Source organism: Schistocerca cancellata, chromosome 2 (genome assembly GCF_023864275.1).
Source record: "Schistocerca cancellata isolate TAMUIC-IGC-003103 chromosome 2, iqSchCanc2.1, whole genome shotgun sequence".
Classification (NCBI taxonomy): domain Eukaryota; kingdom Metazoa; phylum Arthropoda; class Insecta; order Orthoptera; family Acrididae; genus Schistocerca; species Schistocerca cancellata.
Window position 1 is genome coordinate 504208360 of NC_064627.1, and position 22932 is coordinate 504231291.

Genomic DNA, 22932 nt, shown 5'->3' on the forward strand with positions numbered 1-22932 from the left:
TCCGGTTTCTTTCATTGATGTTTCTCACAAAAATCTATTATATCTCTATAAATAATTTGCTAATTTGATGTGTTTCGCTGACCTCACCACGGCACTGCATGAACCGTAGCCTCCGTTATCGTTTAGGTCCATGGCGCTACATGGGTTAGTGTACATTAATTTCAATTTGTGACCACACGAATTAATTACGGCTATCTGAAATCACCTCATCCGACTACAGACACTTGAGATCAATTGTTTTCATTATCTGAGTGACGAGCTTGTATATATCTATCAGATTTCTTTTATCGAGCACGGCAGTGGAAATTACCAAGGTCGTGGAACATATGGTGCCCGAAGCTCTGAGTGTATAAAACAGCTACACATCACGTCTTTGGCACTGGTGACCAACATGAAGTGCGCTTTAGTGGTTATTCTGTTACTGGCTTCTGCGCTGGTGAGTGTCAAGTAAAATTTTTTAATATAAGTCTTACGAAAGTTGTAAGAAGAAGGAATTAGAAAGTGGAGATTATTTTATGGGTAGGATTATTGTACTGCAAATGATTTGAATTAAATAGTATTATCTTAGAGTTCAGATACTGATATCCCCAGGAGGCAATGATTTCAAAACTGTGGTTTACCTTTCGCATAAGCACCAATAATTCGAATACAATGACTTGTAGTAGATTCGTAAAATCAGAATCAGTTTGTAACTATTTTCCAAATGGCGTTAATTTAAAACCATATAAAATATGCACTACTAAGATTGTTACGCTGTAGACATTACTGCTGCAGTTTCTTACCAAATACAATGTAGATGTATTTATTTTTCTCCAACATTCGGTCCACCAAAATTGTAATCATATGTGGAAAGAAAGAAATGGCCATACGGTATTCTTAGTTGGGACGCCTCGAAAGGCTTCCATCCTGTACGAACAACGGCCCCTTTCCAAAGGCTGTAACAGGGTTGTGTGGTATCTCTTCAATATAGGTCACTAATAGATGTGCATGTAGTGCTGCATAATGATGCAAGAAGCGGTAGGATGAAACCCAATGGCATACCAAGGATACCGTCGAGTTTAACGTTCTCAACCAAAGAATAGATCAGCATCACGAATTTCATATGACTTCATGTGAAGAGACACTTTGTTTTCCATGCTACGATCGCCCAGCGTCTGATAAGTTTTGTATGGCCTGTAGTGGTCCACTCAGTAAGCTTAGCTAGGACCAGTGGTTTCCACTGTGCAGCACTCATGCTACGCAGTTCAGGCCATGGCTCCTCGTGGGTGGTGGATGGAGGGGGAGTGGGGGGGAGGGCTTGTGCAGATCTTTTGTCCTAGTTCTTTGTGTATATGGAAATGGCATCATACTCACAAAACTACTGCACAATGTGTTGGAAACAGAAAATTATAAAAGAAAACATTTTTGATTTAAGAAGATCAATAAAAGGGGATAGAATCTGTGTAGTAGAGCTCCTTTCACCTGCGCTGCCCCAGAATGAGGTCTCGGAATGAGACTACTAACTAAAGGATGTTGATATGATTGTCTGCTTAATCATAGGTTAGTGTTTTAGAAGTTTTTCAGCCACACTACGTTACCCATTCTACAACGTGTCTTTACACTATGTGATAAAGGGTTACTATTGATATGTGTTGTTTATGCATGTATTGTGTCTCTTCAAGTGTTTTATTGTGTGTTTACTCTTATCCTAATTTGCACTATGTGTAAAAAAACTGCGTTATTATAATAACAGATTTAAGGTGGCGCCTGGTACAACAACCGGTTACGATTATGTGATAACATGCAGGGTACAGAGAAATGTCACACTTGTCGGTGGGCATGCGATTTCTCAGCCCGATTCAAAGCAAAAGTGTGTGTAGCAGAACCTAGTGTCACCAATAGTTTTAACAGAAATACGATTTAAAAAATGAGGCTCTGGAAATGCTGTAACTGCTTGAGGCATGACCAACAACAGGCAGCATGAACCCGGCTCTCTACCGGAGCTGTCCCGTTAGCTCAGTGACACCAGATATTGCTGTGCGGAGTGAATATTCAGACTCGTCGCTGTGCGAGTTCCGTTCGCAACAAACATTTTTCGGTAAAAGCGTAAAACAGTATCTAATTTATACTTCCACAATGTCTTGTGTACATCTTTCCGTTACTATTATCTTTATTTAAACATTAAGACATAACATGAACTTCTTACTCACGCAAACGATTCATTTTGTTTCGTCTATGACACAAATAAAGCCAATAGAAAATAAATAGTGGATACAGTAACATCGTCAGTACCCAGTGAGGCACAAGAGACAATAGGCAGATTACACTGGATTGCACATTATGCTACACACAATAATTCCACTCAGTATGTCTGACGTCCAGGCTTATATTCACAGTTCCAGTACATACATGTACGAGCAATTTTATCTTTAGAGAAGATGTCCAAAACGACCACCTTACATTGACATACACTTCGCCACTTGCGGGATAGTACTTCGCTGGGTCCTAGCTATGATTCAAACACTTGTCAAGTTCCTTTTTTACTTTTTAGACGTCTGTTCCCCAGTTCTCGTCGTTTATAAGCAGTACATAATTTTCCCGCATGACAGTAGCCTATCGTATGTGTTTATAACTGCGCAGTGCACAGCCGTAACTGGTCCTGTCACGTTCATGTGGGTCAGATTCCTTATTGAGTACACAGATGAAGAATACATCGATAGGCTTTTGGTGTCAGGCGCATCCGATAAAGAAACTGATGCTGCTGCTGTTGCTGCTCACACCTACGCTGCACAATACTACCGAAGGCGCAGTTCCGAAAAAGTCGCCTGGAGCTACGCCTTCGGGAAACCGGTAATTTCGTCCGCAGGTAATGAACGGGGGTCGTTCAAAGACTAGATGTACTCCGAAGACTGAAGACGTGGTTGTTGAAACCGTTCACCAAGCACCTCGGCGAAGTACCTGTGATGTTGCAAGACAGCTCCAGATGTCTCAAAGACTGGTTATTGATGTGTTGCACGATGAAATGATGCATCCATATCACTACACGATATATCGACACCAGCGGCCGAAAGACCGCATTCGACGAATACAGTTTTGTGAATGGCTTTTTCACCAAGTGGAAGATAATCAACATTTTGTAAATAACGTCATACGAACTGACGAATACAGCTTCACTCGTGAAGACGTTTTCAACCTCCACAATATCCATTATTAATCGGAACACAACCCACATGTTACCCGTAAACGTGGTTTTTGGGCATTCTTTGCCATCAACCTGCAGGGTGGAATTGTGGAATGAGTGCTTTTGGGCATTCACTATTTTTTTTCTTGAGTCATTAATCTGACTGGTCTGATGCAGTCCGCCACGAATTCCTCTCCTGTGTCAACCTCTTCACCTCGGAGTAGCACTTGCAACATGCGTCCTCAATTTTTTGCTGGATGTATTGCAGTCTCTGTCCTCCTCTACAGTTTTTAACTTCTACAGCTCCCACTAGTACCATGAATGTTATCCCCTGATGTCTTAACACATGTCCCATCATCCTGTCTCTTCTTCTTGTCATTGGTTTCCATAGATTCCTTTCCTCGTTGATTCCGTGGAGAACCTCGTCGTTCCTTTTCAGTCCACCTGATTTTCAACATTCTTCAACATTATCTCCTACCGAACGCTTCGATTCTCCTCTGTTCTGATTTTCCCACAGTCCATGTTTCACTACCATACAATGCTGTGCTCCAAACGTACGTTCTCAGAGATTTCTTTCTCTAACTAAAGCCTATGCTTGATAGTAGCAAACTTCTCTTTGCCATGAATGCCCTTTTAGCGAGTGCTAGTTTGTTCTGTATGACCTCCGTGCTCCGTCCGTCATGTGTTATTTTGCTGCCTATTTAGTAGATTTGCATAACGTCATTTGGGTTTGATGTCCCACAAGTCTAGTCAGTGAGCTACGACGGCTGGTACAGTAAATGCGGAGTGGTACACGTTCCGCTGTACAATAGAATGCGCCGCACCATGTAACCGTTGCCAGCTCCTCGTTTTCATACATCTGTTTTCAAAATGTGCCCGATCTGATTTTGATATATAAACTTTTGTCTTACCTGGATGAGGAATCGCATGCCGATCCCTACGTGCAGCATTTTTTCTTCGTCCTATATGTCTCTCTGGTTTGATCTATATTTAACATTCCAATATTTTGGGTGGCTATAAGTTCTTCTTCACGTGTTATGTCGTCTATGTCGATGTTGGAGGAGTCCGTAGTACGGGAGTCATCACCCGAAACAACCCAGTCGTCTCTTTGACGTCTGCTACGATGCCTGTAAAGTCTCATTTTCTTATAGATGGTGTGTTCTCTCTTATAAATATGGTCTACTAGTTCATTTAGTTGTCCCCATTTCTGTGAGCCGCTGAGTGTGAGTTGTAGTGTACTGCTCACAGTACAATGTTCGCCGCACTGGCAGTTGCGGTCCCAGAAAGTGAGAAGCGCTTTAGGTACGCTGGATATGGGCCATGGCCAGTCAGGAAATGAACCATGTCATGGCCGGGATTGACATAGCTGGCATGATTCACCCGTAACCGTTCCCCGACGTTCGGGAAAAAGTTGTGCACATCACGTCCATTGTCTCCTGTTGCCAGACAACCAGCCATCAAATGTTCGATGCCTTCCGCTTTTATTTCCTTGATTTTTTCACGACTTCCTTTAACCAGTAGCATGCGCTCCCATGTCTGATCTTTATGTCGATTGGGAAGACACCCAACACCGCACATACCGCCTCTGCTGACATGGTGCGGTTTGCCCCCGACGGCCTCAGGAGGAGACTTCTTTGTCCATGCCTCATTGCTGTCCTGCTGGTCTTTAGAGCAAGTCCATGTGCGCATCACTTGCCGCGAAGCTCACCACCCATTCATACAGAGCGCTGTGGTTCGCTCTGACGTCTGTAATTGATTGTCTGCACAGTGTGGCGTTTATGTGTGCGAGTTTATATCGAGTATTTCCTCTGCCTTACCAGTAGTTTCTCTTTAATGTTTTTATTCTCTATTAAGACCATGACACACTGCTGCGAGATTTGGAATACAATGCAGAACACTGGTGAAAATATGTTTATCAGTAACTCGTACGCCACCATCTCTTTTTCCCGTTTCGGGGCAAATAATACCTCTGAAAATTCTTTGATTATCTGAAATTGGACTTCCGAGTCTAACACCACACACAAAAATGAGCGTTAGCGACATCGTTTGTGTATGCAGTCTCGTGTCTAGAAGTGTCGTTTCCTAACTTTCTTTTTGCAAGTTACGTATACTATACTGCTATTTTTATTCGTTTTTGCTTTTCACAGCCGGCCGGGGTGGCCGAGCGGCTCTAGGCGCTACAGTCTGGAACCGCGCGACCGCTACGCTCGCAGATTCGAATCCTGCTTCGGGCATGGATGTGTGTGATGTCCTTATGTTAGTTAGGTTTAAGTAGTTCTAAGTTCTAGGGGACTGATGACCTCAGCAGTTAAGTCCCATAGTGCTCAGAGCCATTTGAACCATTTGCTTTGCACAGAGTTTGAAGTGATGTTGTACTGTTTCGTACAGACGGCTCCGCGATAATTAAGGCATTACATCATAGTGTAGAAAAGCGTGTATCCAAGCATTACTCAGCTGTAGAGTATTTTGAGTTTCACTTGCCACTGTAACAGCAGATAAGTGGACCATCGTGTAGCTAGACGCTTTACATGCTACTGTTAGATAACAACAATTAATTTGCATCGACGCAGGAACGCTAACAATGGGCTCACAAACCAGTGAAATTTTGATTGACTAGTCGTGGTCCATTTGCAATCACATCAATAGCTTGGCGATGGTGCTGATCAGGAAACATAGGACGCAATAGATCACTAGTGCCATAATTCATAGAGCATTGGTTGGTATCATCGTAGGAGAAGTGAGTATAAGAGTTAACATTAAACGCCCACCGCTGATCGTAGCAGGTAAGATGTACAAGGTTCAACTGTTGATTATGTTTACTTGCACCAGCCTTATTGACACCTGCACGGTTTATCCATCCTCCAATGTATCGCTCCAGCGCTCTGGATACAACGCTACTAACCTTTCGTGGAACACCACTTGACCTCTGCACTAACGAACACACCATAAGTAACACATACAGCAAAAAAAGAAACATCGATGTTGCCTCTAACAATACTAAAAAAAATCTGCTGACTATCTCCTGGAAGCCCCTGGTAAATACACTCCTGGAAATTGAAAAAAGAACACCGTGAATTCATTGTCCCAGGAAGGGGAAACTTTATTGACACATTCATGGGGTCAGATACATCACATGATCACACTGACAGAACCACAGGCACATAGACACAGGCAACAGAGCATGCACAATGTCGGCACTAGTACAGTGTATATCCACCTTTCGCAGCAATGCAGGCTGCTATTCTCCCATGGAGACGATCGTAGAGATGCTGGATGTAGTCCTGTGGAACGGCTTGCCATGCCATTTCCACCTGGCGCCTCAGTTGGACCAGCGTTCGTGCTGGACGTGCAGACCGCGTGAGACGACGCTTCATCCAGTCCCAAACGTGCTCAATGGGGGACTGATCCGGAGATCTTGCTGGCCAGGGTAGTTGACTTACACCTTCTAGAGCACGTTGGGTGGCACGGGATACATGCGGACGTGCATTGTCCTATTGGAACAGCAAGTTCCCTTGCCGGTCTAGGAATGGTAGAACGATGGGTTCGATGACGGTTTGGATGTACCGTGCACTATTCAGTGTCCCCTCGACGATCACCAGTGGTGTACGGCCAGTGTAGGAGATCGCTCCCCACACCATGATGCCGGGTGTTGGCCCCGTGTGCCTCGGTCGTATGCTGTCCTGATTGTGGCGCTCACCTGCACGGCGCCAAACACGCATACGACCATCATTGGCACCAAGGCAGAAGCGACTCTCATCGCTGAGGACGACACGTCTCCATTCGTCCCTCCATTCACGCCTGTCGCGACAACACTGGAGGCGGGCTGCACGATATTGGGGCGTGAGCGGAAGACGGCCTAACGGTGTGCGGGACCGTAGCCCAGCTTCATGGAGACGGTTGCGAATGGTCCTCGCCGATACCCCAGGAGCAACAGTGTCCCTAATTTGCTGGGAAGTGGCGGTGCGGTCCCCTACGGCACTGCGTAGGATCCTACGGTCTTGGCGTGCATCCGTGCGTCGCTGCGGTCCGGTCCCAGGTCGACGGGCACGTGCACCTTCCGCCGACCACTGGCGACAACATCGATGTACTGTGGAGACCTCACGCCCCACGTGTTGAGCAATTCGGCGGTACGTCCACCCGGCCTCCCGCATGCCCACTATACGCCCTCGCTCAAAGTCCGTCAACTGCACATACGGTTCACGTCCACGCTGTCGCGGCATGCTACCAGTGTTAAAGACTGCGATGGAGCTCCGTACGCCACGGCAAACTGGCTGACACTGACGGCGGCGGTGCACAAATGCTGCGCAGCTAGCGCCATTCGACGGCCAACACCGCGGTTCCTGGTGTGTCCGCTGTGCCGTGCGTGTGATCATCGCTTGCACAGCCCTCTCGCAGTGTCCGGAGCAAGTATGGTGGGTCTGACACACCGGTGTGTAGATTTCTGGTATCGGTGGACGTACAATAGTTAAGTCACGACTAGGTTCAAGACGGTCCCCTGCCTGGTTACGTATGTCCTGTGCTGACCACTGACTTGTCTTCCAGGCAGCGGACCCGCGGCGGCCCGGCAGGCTGCACTCCCAGTCGCACCTCAGGAAGCTGCCGCGTGCGCCGCCTTCTCCCCCTGCAGCCAAGAGGATCCCTGGTAAGTGACACAGTGAGTGCGTGAGAGAACGATAAAATCTACGCGAGTAGTTACATCTTTGGTTCCAAGTACGGACTTTTCACAACATGCGGAACCTGTTGCAATCAATTCAGTCCGAAGATTGGTTTGCTGCTGCTCTCCACACTAGTCCATCCTGTGCAAAACCCTTCGTCCTTGCATAACTGCTGCAGCCTACATCTACTTGAACCTGCTCAATGTAGTCAAACCTTGGTTTCCAATTTTTACCCGACACCAGTTACGTCACCAAACTGACTAATTCTTGATACCACAGACTGATCCTATGAACGGATCGCCTCTTTTTGTCAAGTTGTAGTACAAATCGCTTTTCTTCCCAATATGATTCAGTACCTCCTCATTAGTTGACTGATCTGCCCATCAAATCTTCAGCGTGCTGCTGTAGCACCACATCTCAAAAGCTTCAACTCTCGTAATGTCTGACCTGTTGAGTGTCCGCAATACACTTATGTACAACACTAAACTCCATTTTAATACCTTCAGAAAACACTTCTTAACATTTAAATCCAAGTTCGATGCTAAGAAATTTCCCACTTTCAGAAACGCTTTTCTTGTAATTGCAATCTGCATTATATATTCCCTCCACCTGGGTCGTCATCACTTATTTTGCTACCAAAATAAGAAAGATCATCTGGCCCTTTTAGAGTCTCATTTCCAAACTTAAGTCTCCCAGCATCACCTAATTTAATTCAAGTACCTTCGTTTTAGTTTCACTAATTTTCATTTAATAACATTCCTTTCAACACACTATCAATTCGCCGGCCGCTATGGCTGAGCGGTTCTACTCGCTTCAGTCTGTAACAGCGCTGCTGCTACGGTCGCAGGTTCGATTTCTGCATCGGGCATGGATGTGTGTGACATCCTTAGGTTAGGTAGGTTTAAGTAGTTCTAAGTCTAGGGGACTGATGACCTCCAATGTTAAGTCCCACATTGCTTAGAGCCTTTTGAACCATGTGAACCACTATCAATTCCTATATTAAAAATAAAATAATCTTGGTTGCGAAGTCATTTTTATTTAACAACAATGCGTTTCGTCGTTGTTAGAAATCATCAGATTAGGTGACACAGTCAGATGAAGTTCACTGTGCAGGCTGCCAAAGCTCTACGTCAGCCACATACACATAAGACCGTCTCGACGAAAATGCGATCGTCAGAATAACTAAAAGGAACTGTGAAAACCTTTGTATTGTTATAGCAAGTATAACAGTGAGACGTCTGTCTGTAGACGAATGGCAGCCCATTTTTAAACTAGAGAAGGTAGTGATGTCGGGCTCTGGCGTCGACGTTCTATCTCACCCAAATGTCCGGACTTGGGACAGGCTAGATCATTCCAGGCCATTGCCTCACAGATGTTGCTTTATACTAGGCTCCATTGTGTCGCTCATGTAAACAATAAAGTCTCCGAACTGTTCCTCTACGGTACAAAGAACACAATGCTGTGAAATGTGTTCATATCTTTTCACAACTTTTTTCTTAAGCACAGTGTGAGGAACACGCCATAATTGAAAAAGAGATGCCCATACCGGAACACCATCTCTTCCGTATTTGACTGTTGGCACCACAGGTGATGTCAGGTAAAGTTCTGCAGGCATTCGCAAACCGAAACCCTGCATCAGACTGCCACAGGGCATAACGTGAGTCGTCACTCCAGACCACTCGTTTCCAGTCATCCACTGCCCAATGGCGTCGATGTTTGTACCATCTCAGGCGCCACTTAGCATTGATTACAGAAACGTGTGGCTGATGAGGAGCTCCTCAACCACTGCACTTTATTGTTTTTAACTTCCTACCCAATTCATTGAGCTAGGGAATGCTGATACCACTTTCACACTCACGAGTGATTTCTTCTGTTGAAAACTGTTGATTTGTTACAACCACCATCCGCAAAGCTTGACGGTCCCTGTCAGTACATGAAGTCTGCCTGGTCTTTGTTCAGTTGTCGTTTTTCCTTAACATCGCCTCTTCACAATCACATCATCAATTGTCTAGTTCCGAAGCTTCCGAAGTGTTGAAATGTCCCTGATGATCTTGTTACTCAGGTGACATCCAATAACTAGTTGACTTTCGAAATCAGTGAACTCTCGCGACCGACTCTTTACGCTGTTATTTCTTCTCTACAGACAACAAAATACTCCCCGAGTCCTTTTGTACTGGTGAGTTCTTCTTTTATTTATTTATTTACACGTCAAGTTCCGTAGGACCAATTTGAGGAGCAAATCTCCTAGGTCATAGAATGTGTCAGTACATGAAATTACAACATAAAAGTAATAACAAATAAAATTAAATATTTATGAACCCGAAAATCGTCAGTCCATAAGTTTAAGTAAATACAATCAACAATACGATAAGAATCAGCTCAATTTTTCAAGGAACTCCTCGACAGAATAGAAGGAGTGACCTATGAGGAAACTCTTCAGTTTCGATTTGAAAGCTCGTGGATTACCGCAAAGATTTCTGAATTCGAGTGGTAGCTTATTGAAAATGGATGCAGCAGTATACTGCACACCTTTTTGCACAAGAGATAAGGAAGTCCGATTCAAATGCAGGTTTCATTTCTGCCGAGTATTAACCGTGTGAAAGCTGCTTATTCTTGGGAATAAGCTAATATTGTTAATATTAAATGACGGGCAAGGAACATATATGTTGAGAGGCCAGTGTCAAAATACCCAGACTTGTGAACAGGAGTCGACAAGAGGTTCTTGCCCGAACCACCCGTTTCTGGGCCAAAAATATCCTTTTAGAATGGGAACCGCGGTGGTTCGAATCTTCCCTCGGGCATGGATGTGTGTGATGTCCTTATGTTAGTTAGGTTTAAGTAGTTCTAAGTCTAGGGGCCTGATGACCTCAGATGTTAAGTCCCATAATGCTTAGAGCCATTTGAACCAACCAAGTTCAAAAATCGAACAATGTGAATTCGTTTCACTTTGTTTCCATTCATTACGATGTACGTGAGGAGACTTTAAAACCTCGTATGAAAAGTGTTCGTGTCGATTAACACGTAACACAATCTCATTTTGTTAAGGACAATATCCCAGAGAAGAACGAGGCAGTTGTTCAGTATGTGTCTTCGTCGTCGAATAATGACAATTATTCTTTACTTATGATGAGTACAAGTCGAGTGAACGCGAACCATCACTGTGTTATTAATAAAAGGATGACAGTCGAAGCTGCATTTGGACTTGTTTTGGCATTTTGACGGCACGTACGATCTGCTATTAACATAAACAGCATTCTCCAAAACTGCCGTTACAAACTCCTAGGATTTTTGGAGGGGAATGAATAGATAATATGGTGAACTGGAACTAATGTCTCGGTACGTACCGTCTCCGTACTACAGCCATTTGATAACATGTTGGTAACGCGACCATTTTCACAATTAATTTATTAGGCATGACCGAGTATATAACATGTTCTACAGTTCTATTCATTGACAGCCAAAGAACTCATTGACAGATACTCTTGGTATTCTGCAAACGTGTACTCAGCCAGTCGCTGTAACAGTCACAGACACATGAATGAGGCTCGAACCAGGGCAGAAAGATACAACAGACGTCAAATGATATTAGTCGATCCGACGTAAACACTCCCACCACGACTAACTTGTTGCATCAAACATGTTTTCAAATAGCTGTAGCGTGGAAACGATACGTTTCTGGACATGGATTCTAATTCAGAATATTGTCCACTTGGTCGCCTTTACAGGTCTTATAATTTTGTGAGGGAAATTTTAGATCATTCCATATAAGATCGTATAGAGGTGACCATTTGGTTGCAAGAGGTAAAACGCTATAACAGGCAGTCTCAGTGTGACCGTGACTACTTTCAATCAAAATTTCAGTACGGGTTGACATGAACTAGCTGCTCTGCATTCTAAAAGGTGAGGACGAAGAAGGAGAATTGAAGAAAGCCAACTCTACCTTTCTCTATTCAGGGGATCTTCAGAAATGATGACTGAAGTTGACTCAACTGCAGAGTCCGCAGGGGAATTTCGCGAATTCTCGTGAAGTCTTATCAACTTCAGCTGCTTTCACCAACATTTGAAGTAATATTTGTGTAACCTTCTTTTATAGTGGAAAGACGAATGGTGCAAATTTCTTACACATACCCGCCTAAGAGCTGTCACTCCCCAAAGTAATCAATCTTACTGTTAAAGCATGAAATCAATTTGATCTCGTTCACTAACTCGTTGACATCCATGTTATAACACTAGTTCGTTATACGTTATACGCCACTCTTCCCTATCTACCGAACATTAAGTCCTGTCACGGGAAAAGCCACGTGTAACACTAACCTGTCGTGACACAAGCTAATGTTACCCGCTGAGAGGATTTGGGAATTTTAACTGCATGTGTATCTAATGGATAAAGGTATCGGACTGTAATACTGAGTATATTGCAATCAACAGAAAACTAAACAGACTTTAACTTTGGGGTTAACGAAAGTAGTAAAATTCATGTAAGAATGAAAAAATGGACGATCGACCGCCAAATTAGGCCCAATAATTCGGAAATATATGTTTAAGAAAATTGAATATTAGTTGTGGAAGTTACTTTCATTAATATTTTCCTTTGAATATCACACAGGATACAAACTGACTCAGGCCACTCCGAGTTGTGCGTAGCAGCAGTTACCAATAATGCACAAACTGGAAATCATGGAAAGCAAAAATGTACCAAAGTTATACTAATAACAGTTACACTGGAAATTATTACATGAAGCAGTACTGAAATGTTACTGCAAGAAGTGCAGAACTAAATTTTGGACATGGGGGGAGGGGGGGGGGATGGTTCTGACTTAACTAACATGTGACAACCACTAACAAAAAAAGTTAAATAATATCACAATTACACTGTTTGTCCCCCCATTAATAGATATCTATCTGATTTTCTTAGTAGGAATGATATTCCAATTATCTTTCTAATATGAAGATAACATGGTGGGGACCCATAAACAGGTATAATATCACAAGTTAAGCTCTATGAGTATTTCAGTTGAAAAGACTAATTAAAACAAATTCACTTATTAACTTCACTTGAGATAGTTTATATTTTACTTTTCAAGGCAAATTATTCAACATTGAACTTAATCAACTCAAAAAACAAATCATCCATGATAGTACTCGAGAGTAAATTAAGTTTCAAATGAGTTTAACTTATTTGCCCCTTTCATCACCTGTGAAGCAGCTATTTTAGACAGTAACTTATACACAATCTGGGACTGTATTTTTGCAAAACGATATTTTCACTAAACTAAGAGCAGTTTAGGAAATTTCTAAACAACTTTGCTTTTCTGGTTTTAACTTCAACTTTTTCTAATCTTTGCACATTTGACCAACATAAGTAAATCACTAGTTCATTTGAAACAGGAGGACCCTGCATAGGTTCATGATCAGGATGGAAGTCATGGTTCCAAACACTTCTTTTTCCATATATACATTATAAAACTCTAGTTTCCTGTCACAAATCAAGGACTTCAACTAACAAAGAACACAACTCCATTATCGTAGATACATAGTTACCTGATATAAACCTGCTACTAATCGATATAAGTGTTACAAGGTGACCACTAACAGATAACTAGCTGACAATTTCCTGACAAATTAAGATTTCTTAGCGGACAGAGACGTGAACTCGCGACTACCGCTGTTGCCAACCCCTCTCTCTTATCACACCAGTGAGATACTTCCATTATTCGTTTATGACGTTCTGAACTACTGCTACTGGATCGGTAGGAGTGGGTCGACTTCGGTCCGCGAGTATGTTGCGTCCGACCGCTGCCAACATTAACAATCTGAAAAACGGCGTTTCTGTTTGTGCAATACCCATTACGAAGTGATTTTGGCGCAATTTTGTGCTGCGTTTTTAATTAATATATCTCGCAATCAGCGACGAAGCAGTTCCTGTGACAGTTCTTATTGTCATAGCAGCGCGATACGGAACTGTAAACACACTTATACTGCCACAAATGCACGAGGAAAGTAAATCTCACCCCCCCCCCCCTTTGCCCCCCCCCTCCCCAACACCAATCCACACCCTTTGTTGTGCCACTCAGGCGGCGACAGTGAGCAGTGTTCGCTTCTTCCGGTCTCCGTAACCCCCGGCATCCCCCTCCCCCCCTTCCGCGGCCCAAGAGAATTCGGTCGTGACCACTTGGACAAAGAATTCCTCTTTCCCAGTTCCTATATGAGATCGCTTGTTTTCCGCAGCATCCGCAGAAGACCGCGTGGTGCAAGGTTCGCAGGCCGTGCAGGGCCAGTTCCCGTTCCAAGCGGGCCTCATGATCGATGGCTCCGGTTTCTGCGGGGGCTCCCTCATCTCGACCACCGCCGTCCTCACCGCTGCACACTGCGTCGACGCGTAAGTATGCACATTTTGTAGTAATACTAGCGCGTTCGGTATGTAAAAGACAGTAATGTAATCACCAAAGCACGGAATAAATAATACCAATCCCTGACGCACTTAATCATCAACAACATAAAGAAATCTTACTTGTTAAACAACCTTCATTGTAGATCGACAAATATTTGGATAACATTAGCCTTTTCAAACCACATACCGAGCCAGATGGCCCAGTGACTTTTGCTACTGATAATCTGAAGAAGGGGCAAACTGAAACTGACCCGGGAAATATTTATAACTAGCTGACTCGACAGTCCTTGCAATTCCTAAACATGTATGGGAATTGTATACACGTCTCCTTCTCCCCCTCTCGCTCTCTCTCTCTCTCTCTCTCTCTCTCTCTCTCTCTCTCCTCTTCTCACTTCCTTTGACCATCTCTTCCTTCTCCCCCTATAGCTGTCCATCATCTTTCCCCTGCTCCCTGTACATCTTTTATTCCTCGCTCTCTCTATCCATCTCCTCCTCCCTCATCTCTCCGTCCACATCCTCCTATCCCTCCTTTATATCTACTTCTTCCCTCATTTTTTGCTCATCTCCTCTTACCTTAAGTATTCTTATTACAAACGGAACCTTCATTAAGAATAGAAGTCGAAATGAATGGGTAAATCGGTATACATGGCGTACGCACTGGGTATGAGAGAGACCAGCTATTGGATCTGTGAGGATAGTATCTTTAATGACAATATTTCGCATTGATGTCTAACTCCACTGAGAACCGTGTCCACCAATCCCGTATTGTTGTCAATATATTTTGGATAAATAGCAGGACCGGTCGTAAATACTGAAATCCTTTATTTTACAGATGATTACAGTGACAGAACTCGATCTGCAAAATAAAGGATTTCGGTATTTACGAGCGATGCTGCAATTTGTCCAAAATATACTGGATACTTCGCATTGTTTTGATTTACGAATAGGAAGGACTATAAAGTTAGCCATAACACAGCTTTCCTGTTTTCTGTTAAAACTTACTGCGAAAAGGGAAATAAAACTGCACATCTTCACAGCACACCCTAGCATGTTCTTTCTCGCAGCCATTGCTGGATGATTGTGATTAAGCTACAAGTGTGCGAGTCGAAGTCGACTGTAACCGTTGTTCCGACTCACTAGTAGTATTTTCTCCAAAGAAATATACCAGGGCCATGGGACAGCATTTGTGTTCCACCAACATTATTGTCCACAGAATTGACGAACGGGAATTTGATATGAATGTGGTTTAGATTAGAGATTTAAAGACAAAACCCACTCTCATATGAACGGCTTCATCAACTAGCAAAATTAGCGCATTTGGGGGACTGAGAATCCGCATTTCGCGATGGACGATCTCTTTACCCTCAACGGGTGACTGTGTAGTGTGCAATGTCCATTCACTGAATAATCGGTGCGATATTCCTTGATGGTACCGTGACTACCCAACGGTAAGTGAAGGTTTTGAAGGTGATTTCACCCCCATTACCCAAACTGACCCTGATTTCGACAAGATGTGGTTCATGCAAGAAAGAGCTCGACCCCATCCAAGCAAGAAAGTGTGAGGGGAACTTTGGGGCAACTTGTTCTGGGTCTGGGATACCCAGAGTCCACTGACATGGGCCTCGATTGGCCGCCATATTCCCGGATATGAAGACATGCCATTCCTTTTTTGGGGGCTATATTCAAGGCAATATGTACAGAAATAACACGAACATCATTGCTCAGCTGAAAATAGCCATTCAGGAGGTCATCTACAGCTCCGATGTTCCGACACGTCAGCGGGTCATGCAGAATTTCGCGATTCGTCTGCAGCACATCATCGTCAGTTTTGGCACGTATTCCAACATGTCATAACCTACATACGAATATCTGTATTTAAATATACGTGTCGAATAAAGTGTGTGCACACAATAGTTTCTAACTAATTTACGTTTCTTTCATATAGTTCAGTAAATTTCACCCTGTAGATACATTCGAAAGTACTTCATAGTGAAGGAGTTGTAGCTTATGTATTTGAATCAATGTGATTCTACTGTTTTTACATGTACCTCACGATAATTCATGTCTCTTGGTAACTTATTAATGCATGGAACGCTAAAGTATAACAACTGTTCTGTTAAATAAGTATAAAAACTTAAAAACTAACACGCTTGTGACTGCTTTCTCACCATTGGAGCGCTAGAGTCACTCCAGCTGTCCGTGGCAACAATTTTTCGCATCAGAAAGGGTCGTGATTTGAGGGAAAATATTAAATTGGTCTCAGTATATACTGCTCAGCAATAAATTCCACGCCGGCCGGTGTGGCCGTGGGGTTCTAGGCGCTTCAGTCTGGAACCGCGTGACCGCTACGGTCGCAGGTTCGAATCCTGCCTCGGACATGGATGTGTGTGATGTCCTTAGGTTAGTTAGGTTTAAGTAGTTCCAAGTTCTAGGGGACTGATGACCACAGCATAGTGCTCAGAGCCATTTGAACCAATTTTTTTTAATAAATTCCACTGTTGAACCATAACTTATCTAGAGAGCCACAGTTTTGTCAGTACTACACCTATGATATGCAGAAGTACAAAGTATGAGACAGCGACAGCGTTAACTCTGTTATGATAATAAGTACTATAACAGATATATACAGACTGGTTATTGGTTACGAATAGACGTAGATATATGCACTAACAACTCCATATGTTTGCAGGTAGCTTGACTATGGCAGTGGAGCCGAAATAAACTTGTAGCACTTAATAAAAAGTCTTTGACTATAATAGCGTTCAGGCTTACTATACATATAATGTCCTTACAAGACAACTTAGATGTTAATCTTAGTGTCGAAACCTATCACATGCGACTAACTGAACATTGTACAGAAATGTGCACTTGAGGCTCATCACCTTGCCGGATTTTCCACTGTTGTTGAGGCTCCATTCGGACAGTTCTCCTATCTGACGTGGGACTGCATCAGGAGTTTCTTGACGAACAGCAGTTGGAATGTCTTCCCAAAGGAACACTAGTAAAGCTCTTCACACCACACTGTAAACTAACTTTTGGGCACATAAATCGTTGCCATACTTGCATTTTGGGTTCAAGAAAGGATCTGTGCCAGTAAATGCAAACTTTGGATTCCAGGCTAGCGTGTGGACCCAGCCGTTGCGCTAGGAGACTGCTAAAGTCCACCTGACACTAATTCAAGAGTTATGAATCAAATCGATAGAAGCATTTTTAATAACCGAAGGAATATAGCGTCTTCTTCACCTTGGTGATGAACTTACAGTCGAGTCACCCGGTTGATCAAGGTAGTTTTCTCGCTTTCGCTCGAGAGAGAATCGACTTTCTGAAACCATACCACATGGCGTCTGATTCTACATCTACATCAACACCCCCCTCAAGCTACCAGAAGGTGACGAACGGCATTTGTGGTACCGCAAACTGATGTCCCCTTCCCTGCTCCATTTGTGAACGACGAGTGCGAATTGTGACTCTCGGTAATCCTTTGTATTTCCAGAATTTTTTTGGGAGTGCTCATCTCGCGAGAATGAGTGAGGAAATAACATGTTGTTCGGCTCTTCCCAGAAAGTACTCTCGTGTAATTACAATAGTAAACCTCGCTGCGATGCACAACGCCTCTCTTGCAGCGTCTGCCAGTGGAATTTATTGAGCATCTCTGTCACGCTCTCGCACGAACCAGACGATCCCGTGACGCAAGAGCAGCGCTCTTCGTTGGATCGTTACCTCTTCTGTCAATCCTACCGGCAAGGGTTCCAAATCGATGAACGCCACTAAAAAATTCAGTCGAACAAGCGTTGTACAGCCTCTTCTTTAATTGATCTGGTAATCGCTTTTCCTGCTGTTTTATGCGGTTTATTCTTCCAAGCGTCGTTCTGGATAGTTACTCCAAGCTATTTTACGGCATATACTGTTTCCAGCAATTTGTCACCAATACTGTACTTGTAAAGCGGAGGATTTCTTTTCCCATATATGCGCAATATATTGCATTTATTAACGTATATCATCCATTAGCTCTTCGTATCTAGCCTACATCTATCTAGATGGATACTCTGCAAATCACATTTAAGTGCCTGGCAGAGGGTTCATCGAACCACATTAAAAGTTCTCTATTATTCCAATTTCGTGTAGCGTGAGGAAAGAACGAACACCTATATCGTTCCGTACGAGCTCTGATTTCCCTTATTTTATCCTTATGGAAATCGTTACGGTCTTCTGACGTTGCTACTCTCTTATACACAACCGCATCTTCTGTGGACAATCTTAAAGAACTTCCACGCTTTCTACTAGATCATTTACGTGCACTGTAAAAGTAACGGACCTATCACACTTCCCTGGGGTATTGTGGAAATTGCCTTTGCATCAGTCGATTTTGTTCCGTCAAGAGCGACGTGTTGAGCTCTGTCTGCAAGGAAGTCTTGAATCCACTCGCAAGTCTGGTTTTATACTCGCTAAGCTCTTAGTTTTTTAGTAAACGTCAGTGGAGCACAGTGTCAAACGCCTTCCGCAGTCTAGGAACACGGCATCAACCAGAGCGCCTATGTCACCAGCGCTGTACATCTCACGGAGAAACACAGCGGACTGAGTTTCGCAAGATCTCTGTTCGCAGAATACTGTCTGATTTTTACGGAGGGGTCTTCCTTCTCCAAAACAGTCGTAATACATGAACATGTAACACGTCCCACAATGCTGCGACAGACTGACACCAAGGATATATCGTGCATGTATGTGCATCTGCAGACGAGCCTTCTATGAAATGGGAGTGACGTGCGCTTTTTTACAGTCCCTATGGTCCCCTTTTTGCTCCAGCGATCTATGATAAACTGCTGCTAGAAAGGGAACAAGTCCTTTTGTGTGTAGAAGGCGTCGTTCTTGATGGCGTCGGTGGTGGCGAATGACTGGCTGTTGTCCCCAGACCATGTCGAATCTCACAGGTATCTCATCTGGTGCACAAGCCTTTCTACTACAAAGCAGTTGATCTTATTTTTCTATTCCGCTGTCAGTTATCGCAATGTCTGTCATTTCGAAGTTCGTGGGACGATTAAAAGGATATACCGTATTATGATCTTCCACTGTGAACAATTTCAGATACCTAATGCAGTATGTCGGCCTTCTCATGAGATGTGCTGAGGTAAAGCGTGACTGAGCCGCTGCTCACGCCCTGTTGCAGCGGTTCGTTCTTCACCGTTCTGCTCGGAGGCCTGGAGCCGCGGCCCACGTCTGGGGACAACAGCCAGTCATTCGCCACCACCGACGCCATCAAGAACGACGCCTTCTACACTCCGGACGGCAATGCCGCCTACTATGACGTCGGCGTCATCTTGTGGTCCGATCCCATCACCATCACCGGTGAGTGTCTCCACTGAAATGTCGTCTAGGTTTTTGGGATGGAGGTCAGAGATACTTAGATACTTCTGTTCCTAGTGCTGATATGGCTTCCAAGTCACAATTCTACGGTTTGAATATCTACGGAGTTAGCATTCACACGCACAGGACAAAATTGTCACCGACAAACACTGGCTCCAACGTCACGTGCTTGAGATATGGCGTGAGGTTTGCCTGAATGATTTTGAATGTTATCACATTGCTAATACGGGTTGGTCCCGTTCAAAAGTGTAATTATTTCTGTGCAAGCGAATCATATTGGAATGAACTACTGTAGATTTAAATCTTTGAAGAGAGAAGCAGAAGGGAATTTATTTTCGGCAAGTATCACAAAGCTAAGACGCGATTTTTTTAATTTTTCTATTTTTATGAAAAATGGGTAGCCACCGTTATTTTTTAAATTTTTTACTGAACTTTATCTTGTGGTCGAGTCTCTTTTTAAGAAAAAAATGGTTCAAATGGCTCTAAGCACTATGGGACTTAACATCTGTGGTCATCAGTCCCCTAGAACTTAGAACTACTTAAACCTAACTAACCTAAGGACACCACACACATCCATGCCCGAGGCAGGATTCGAACCTGCGACCGTAGCAGTCGCGCGGTTCCGGACTGAGCGCCTAGAACCGCTAGACCACCGCGGCCGGCTTTTAAGAAATTTGACAGCGACAGCATTGTGAGATCGTGTCCTTGTTCTCGAAAGTGAAAGTAACTCAAAATACATAGAATTTGGAGCTATGAAACACAGAATTTATCGATTTATCATACTCTTAAATATTTTTATAGACGAAAATGTTACACTTTGCTCTTAATCACAGTTCCCGTTCAAAAACGCTGTAGAAACAGTACAATATCTCAGAGTCAAGTCAAATTTCAAAAGCATATTATTGACGCAGGGTGAAACGACATGGAACCAACAAATGTTAACGAAAATTTGACCAATATCTGTCGCTATAAACGTCAGAATATGCACACCAACAGACGCACGGCACACGTCCTGAAGGCCCAACATAACTGTCTCTATGAAGGATCGCCCATTGCTGGTAAAACTATTTTACAAGAACGGTGGCTACGCGCCAGTAGCCCTGCAGAATTTCCAGACACTCAAGACTATGAAAAAAGGCATTGGTCCAATGTCTGCTAAGAGTCTAGAGAAAATGACTACAAAATTCGAAAATACGGGATTTTTTTTAATTGCATTGCAATCAGTGGGAGAAAAGCAGTTCTTCCGACATGTGTCGAAACGTGGTCACAGCATTGCAGGAGGGTTCGAGCGGTGCTGTGCAAACTTTCAGTGCACACGGAATTGCCCGAACAATGGACATGCCTGCGAGCACAGTGCATAAAATCCTACAAAATATCCTGCACTACTGTCCTTACAAAATCACCCATGTTCAGAAGCTGCCTTCTATTGACCTGCCAGCAAGACAAACGATCGGTTTGGAATTTCTTGCTCGCGTGGAGGTGGCCTATGAATGACCATGGACCATTCTGTGAACAGAAGAAACCCATTGCCATCTCCACGCAGAATTGCTGAATATGGGCACCGAAAAGTCCGCACGCACATCAACTGGTACTGCTTCACTCTTCAAATTTCACCGTGTCGTTCGGCATCGTTTGTTGCAGGGTCGTACTTTTTCGAGGATGTGAGTCCTGTGTGTTCTATTACCTGTATCGTCACTGATAAACGCCATGCGTGTGCCATTCCAACCCTTTAACACCGTGGGTGTGTGGGTAAGATCATTTTCATGCAAGATGGCGTTCCTCCGCACACTGCACAGCCCGTGAAGCGGCTGCTGCAGAGGCATTTCGAAAACGAAAGAATTATCAGCCATCATTTCCCTACGGCCTCACCGTCCAGATCACCTGATCTCAATTCGGCCGACTTCTGGCTGTCTGAACGATGTTGTGTTCAGAGCTCCAGTTACGAACGTAGCTCAGCTGAAGAGACGCATTGCTCAACGCATTCTGAACGTGACCCCTGAGGCACTTCAGTTTGTTGTGGAACACATTGTTTCTCACTTGTTGCAGAAAACGGTGGATAGCATATTCAACAGGTCTTGCTCCAGTCTCACGGCAGATAAAGGCCAATGACATTTTGCTTTTTATGTGGTTTTTCGACCTCGATTTTTCCCATCTGATGTCGTACGATGTTGCCGTGGTGGATGGTCTTACCTAGGAGTGCCACAACTGCTGACTGCCGAACTTGTGCAGTCATACATACTGAACAGTACGGATGGCGTAATGAGCAACTCAAACCACAACTGTTGTATTAGGATTCATCTGTCACTTGTTGCCTACCGCATTTACGTTAAGACACTTACAGAGCCGTCTTTTGGTAAAATTTTCGCGCACGTGTTTGTGAGTGTCTGTGTGTGTGTGTATGTGTGTGTGTGTGTGTGTGTGTGTGTGTGTGTGTGTGTGTGTGTGCTTTTCAAATTTGATGTCATTCTAAGCAGTGGTTCTCTAATTACAACAGGAACTTTAATACGGAAATCCTATGATTTGTGGAGCAATATTTTTTTATTTTTTCTTCCTTAGGGGAAGTAAAATATTAATCGCAAAAACAGATTTACAGTCTGTACATCATAGGTGCTAGTACCACGGTTTCGGTCCTGATTATTTTAAAGTAGACACAGTAGGCTTGATATTTGTGAAGTACGAGGTAATGACTCAGAGTGTCAGAGGTAAGTCTTATGCGCAGATGAATTTTGCTCTAAGTGTCTATAAATCGACTGAATGTCAGCACACTCTATCTAGAAATATGTCTCTTAATTATATAGCCAGGCTGAAAGGTATTAATTCCTCATAGCACTGTAAATCGTTATTTTTCAACATACAAATGAATCTTATTGTTACGAAAGGTTATTGTTAGAAGGCCAACTGCGTTGCCCCAGTGGTAACACCGGTTCCCGCCAGATTACCGAAGTTAAGCGCCGTCGGGTTGGCTAGCACTTGGATGGATGATCGTCCGGTGCTGTTGGCAAGTGTGCTGCACTCAGCCCTTATGAGGCCAATTGAGGAGCTATTTGAGGAATCACCGCTCTGCTCACGTAAACTGTGAACAGCTGGGAGTGTGGTGTGCTGATCATATGCCTCTTCATATCCACATCCAGTGACGCCTATGAGCTGAGAATGACCGGCGGTCGGTCGGCGCCGATGCACCTTCAGAGGCCTGTTGAGACATTTTTATTATCAAATGTTGGTAATACGACAACCATAATCACAAATTTGTGGTAGTAGTCGACGAAAAGTGATGGTAAACTGAACTTGAATAAAACCACTAACAGCTGTTAACTACCGAGCGAGGTGGCGCAGTGGCTAGCACACTGGACTCGCATTCGGGAGGA

The 22932-nt window shown here is 43.8% G+C and overlaps 1 protein-coding gene across 1 annotated transcript in view; it reads left to right on the plus strand.

The window, feature by feature from the left end:
• Positions 1-342: 342 nt before the first annotated feature.
• LOC126146398 (brachyurin-like) overlaps positions 343-22932 on the plus strand; it is a 35543-nt gene continuing 12953 nt past the window's right edge. The window contains exons 1-4 of the mRNA XM_049915618.1: positions 343-436; positions 7703-7802; positions 14044-14194; positions 19371-19549. Of these exons, the coding sequence (XP_049771575.1) occupies positions 392-436; positions 7703-7802; positions 14044-14194; positions 19371-19549 (475 nt within the window). The 5' untranslated portion in view covers positions 343-391. The remainder of the gene's footprint in view (positions 437-7702; positions 7803-14043; positions 14195-19370; positions 19550-22932) is intronic.